Raw genomic sequence first — 3,227 nt, forward strand, 5'->3', positions numbered from 1 at the left:
CATAGAAAACAACGAAATTTAACAAAAGTTTTTTGTTCATAACTTTTAAATGGTTAATAATATTTACCCCCCTCCGGATTGTTATTAGGGGGGCCGAAACCCGTCGTTTGGTACCCCTCCCGACTTTTCCGCACCTTTTTTAGGGGTTGTTACCCCACCCTAGAGAATTACCATTTTTTGTTTCTTAAAAGCAACACTGCGTGCTTGGAAGGCGTGTGTACCAATAATTTCATCCCTAGCATATTCATCCCCGAGGAAGGCAGTCGCCAAATTCACTGAAGGTTGTTTACTGGTTATATTGTGGTGTTACTACATAAAATTTGTATACCTATTTTTGGATATCTTTAACTTAATCGAATGTTTAACTCCACGTCAAAAAACTTTTTAAAGCCGGTAAGTCTCGCAGTAACCCAAACCAGAGACGCCATGATCAATCTTGTAAGTACAGGTTTTATATTATATTGTTCAAACGACTAACCTTTTAACAACATTAGGCTCCAGTATCTGATTTAGACCCACAAATCTCTTTAGAATCTCCTTTAGAAGATTATGAGCGACTTATGAATACAAATGTTCAATCAGAAGATATAGAGGATGACGATGTGATGCGGAGTAACTACATAAAAATATCTAAAGCTGCACGCGATATTATTTGGCAGTTGCTTTTTGGGTCTCGCTCCGTGACGAAAAATGAACAAACTAAAATTGCAGACTTCATGAGTAAAGTGAAGGAGGATGCATGTTTTCAAGACCCGTTTGCTTATAATGAATGGATTAATGGTGTACGTGATGAGCTGTTGAAGCGGCAGATGCTTGACTTTTGGCGGGAACATGTGGTAGAAAAGGAATTAGGCCCATGCTGGGCTAGAGATTCGGACTATTTTGATGACATGGAGGATCCCGCGCCAGCTGCTTTCTACAATTATGCTGGTTGTGTTGCTCCATTTGGACAAGTAACCGGGGAAAGGCATAATTCAGCAATCGCGGAATTACCACAATCTGCGATTGGACATCGTTTAAATGTTAGTATACATATATATCGTGTACGTAGTGTTGTTATACACGTCTTCCTTTTTCAGCTTGAAGCAGATTTTGAAGCTAACATTTCAACTGATACACCAGCGGAAGACTACGATAATTTAATCAATATAAAAGTGCGAGCAGAACAGCTCGTCGAAGATGACGTTATCACTCGCAACTTCAATAAAATTGCCATTGTTGCCCGTGATGCTGTTTGGAAACTTCTGTTTTCAGATCAACCTGCTTCCGTCGAAAATCAAATAAAAGCTGGAGACTTACTTTATAAGTTAAAAGCTGATGCGTGCTTTTATGATCCTTGGTCTTACAATAAATGGATAAACTCGGTTCGCGACGAGCTGCTTAAGCGCGGGATGCTAGATTTTTGGCGTGATCAGATAGTAGCTAAAGAATTAGGACCTTGCTGGGCGAGGGATTCAGACTTTTTTGACGATATGGACGACACAGAGCCAGCAGATTTTTACAATCGCGCTGGTTGTGTGGCTACGTTCAGCAAGGCTGATAATTATGTACGTACTATTTATTAAACAATACGAGGTGCATTGTCTTTAGAACATCCTTAAAATGACTCCATATTTCGTTTTCTTTCTTCCACAAAAAAGAAGTTGACATCAAAAGGGTGAACCGAGCCACTTAATCACTTTGAGGAAGGAGTCATAATTCTTATGCAGTTCGTTCCTGACGAATCAAGAAGTGCAAGAGCCCCTTTATATAATTTCAAAACGAGCTTAAACGAAATGCAAACAACAGACATTGGACCATTTGTTTTAAAGACGAGCTTAAACGAAATGCAAAACAACGAACATTGAACTTTTTTTTTAATGGCGGTCCGTCTCAAGTTGGATTTACATTATATATTATTTTTAACCTACTTCACAAAAAGGAGAAGGTGATCAATTCGTCGGAATACTTTTTATTTTTTTAATTTATGTTACCGCATAATTTAGGACCTAGTTAACCGATTACTATAATTATTATATTTTTTTTTAAGGAAATGTTTTACCTCACAGGTGGTCCCTTATTAATTTGGTTTAAATCCGATAATCGGATAATGAAGAAATTAACGATAATCTTAAATTTTTACATGAGAATTGAAGTCGGTTTTGTTGTTTGCTTAACAATTGCTTGTTAAGATATTTTTGATGATTTTCGTTTTTATAAATGGTTCATTTTAAATCCGTTATATCTTTTACATCATAATTATAATAACTAAGATATAAATGCCTCACTTTATGCTTCATTCTGAATTGAGGTCCTTTCTTTTTCAATAAATTGTACCCTGTTTATACCGGGTTTCGCTCTGCGTCCAACATTTTCATAACCTATCAAGGCTGCACAACGAGGTATTATGTACTACAATATTTATATGTTACTGGAATAAATTTTAACTATCATTTTAAAAGCGCTGGCAGTCAGCGACGTAGCGTACGCACTATCAAGTAAAACTAGTATCATGTTTACAAATCTTCATGTCTTCGGGTTTCAAACGCAAAATACCTTTCTGGATGTTAGATCGCCTGGTTTAAAATTATCATGCCTATTACGGTATCCGACGGATTCCATCCGCACGGATCTAATCCGATTCGTACTGTCATAACAAGTGAGTGTGAAGGATTAGATTAATGCGAATCACAATATAACCAGTAAACAACCTCCGGTGAATTTGGCGACTGCCTTCCTGCCGTCCCTAAATTGGAGCGCTAAGCGTTGCGTTATCCATTGTCAAACAGTGTCATCGCGCGCTATACCCAAATCAACGCGTCGTAATTTTTGACGCTTTCTCAGGTCCTCCCGTTTTTATTCTTATTTCCTCTTTCACTTTTTTGTCCTTTCTCTTCGTCTTCTGCATCCAACTTCAGCACGTAACGCCCTGTCAAAAATGAAAATTCCATTTGCTCGGCGTTAGCCATTGTGTACAAATACAAGTGAGATATCTTAGCAATAGACGTCATCCTGGGCCACAGCTGCGATCATCTGTTTTTTAGAGCTGCTTATTTTGGTCTAAACTGCTCTTTTTTGACCTGAGTTGCATTAAATAGTCTTATACAACTTAGTAGTATTTGTGGTTCAAATGGTAAAATATATGCCCAAAAACTTGAAAAATATTAGATGATTGTTTTTTAAAAATGCTATTTAGTAAATTTCGTTTTGATTTCGACATTAGAAATATTCAGATTATAAAAGTTTTT

The 3,227-nt window shown here is 37.1% G+C and overlaps 2 protein-coding genes across 5 annotated transcripts in view; one reads left to right on the forward strand and one right to left on the reverse strand.

The window, feature by feature from the left end:
* Positions 1-2,890, reverse strand: part of LOC108359471 (uncharacterized) — an 11,905-nt gene extending 9,015 nt beyond the window's left edge. The window contains exons 1-2 of one of the 3 annotated variants that reach the window (XM_017611350.1): positions 2,691-2,890; positions 2,536-2,626 (exon numbers count right to left, since the gene is read on the reverse strand). In XM_017611350.1, coding sequence (XP_017466839.1) covers positions 2,536-2,601 — 66 coding nt within the window. In that variant the 5' untranslated portion in view covers positions 2,602-2,626; positions 2,691-2,890. Of the gene's footprint in view, positions 1-1,849; positions 2,471-2,535 lie in introns of those variants that run through there. The other 2 variants (XR_001846930.1, XR_001846929.1) reach the window with 2 other exon arrangements.
* On the forward strand, positions 255-2,341 carry EndoGI (Endonuclease G inhibitor). Of its 2 annotated transcripts, none has more exons than XM_017611348.1 (4): positions 255-438; positions 495-1,022; positions 1,080-1,547; positions 1,641-2,341. In XM_017611348.1, the coding sequence occupies exons 1-4, from the start codon at positions 358-360 to the stop codon at positions 1,659-1,661; spliced, it is 1,098 nt and encodes a 365-aa protein (XP_017466837.1). In that variant the 5' UTR covers positions 255-357; the 3' UTR covers positions 1,662-2,341. The 2 variants fall into 2 exon arrangements, with proteins under 2 accessions (XP_017466837.1, XP_017466838.1); XM_017611349.1 differs by having other exon boundaries at positions 1,644-2,341.
* Positions 2,891-3,227: the final 337 nt, after the last annotated feature.

This window comes from Rhagoletis zephyria, unplaced genomic scaffold (assembly GCF_001687245.7).
Source record: "Rhagoletis zephyria isolate East Lansing unplaced genomic scaffold, Rhagoletis_zephyria_1.1 Rzeph_scaffold_00397, whole genome shotgun sequence".
In the NCBI taxonomy this organism is placed as follows: Eukaryota; Metazoa; Arthropoda; class Insecta; order Diptera; family Tephritidae; genus Rhagoletis; species Rhagoletis zephyria.

Bases quoted from the DNA above. Each gene is read 5' to 3' on its own strand.
- EndoGI (XM_017611348.1), top strand. From the start codon at position 358: ATGTTTAACTCCACGTCAAAAAACTTTTTAAAGCCGGTAAGTCTCGCA. The intron at 1,023-1,079 runs GTTAGTATACAT...TTCCTTTTTCAG, and splicing joins CGATTGGACATCGTTTAAAT to CTTGAAGCAGATTTTGAAGC. The intron at 1,548-1,640 runs GTACGTACTATT...TCCACAAAAAAG, and splicing joins TCAGCAAGGCTGATAATTAT to AAGTTGACATCAAAAGGGTG.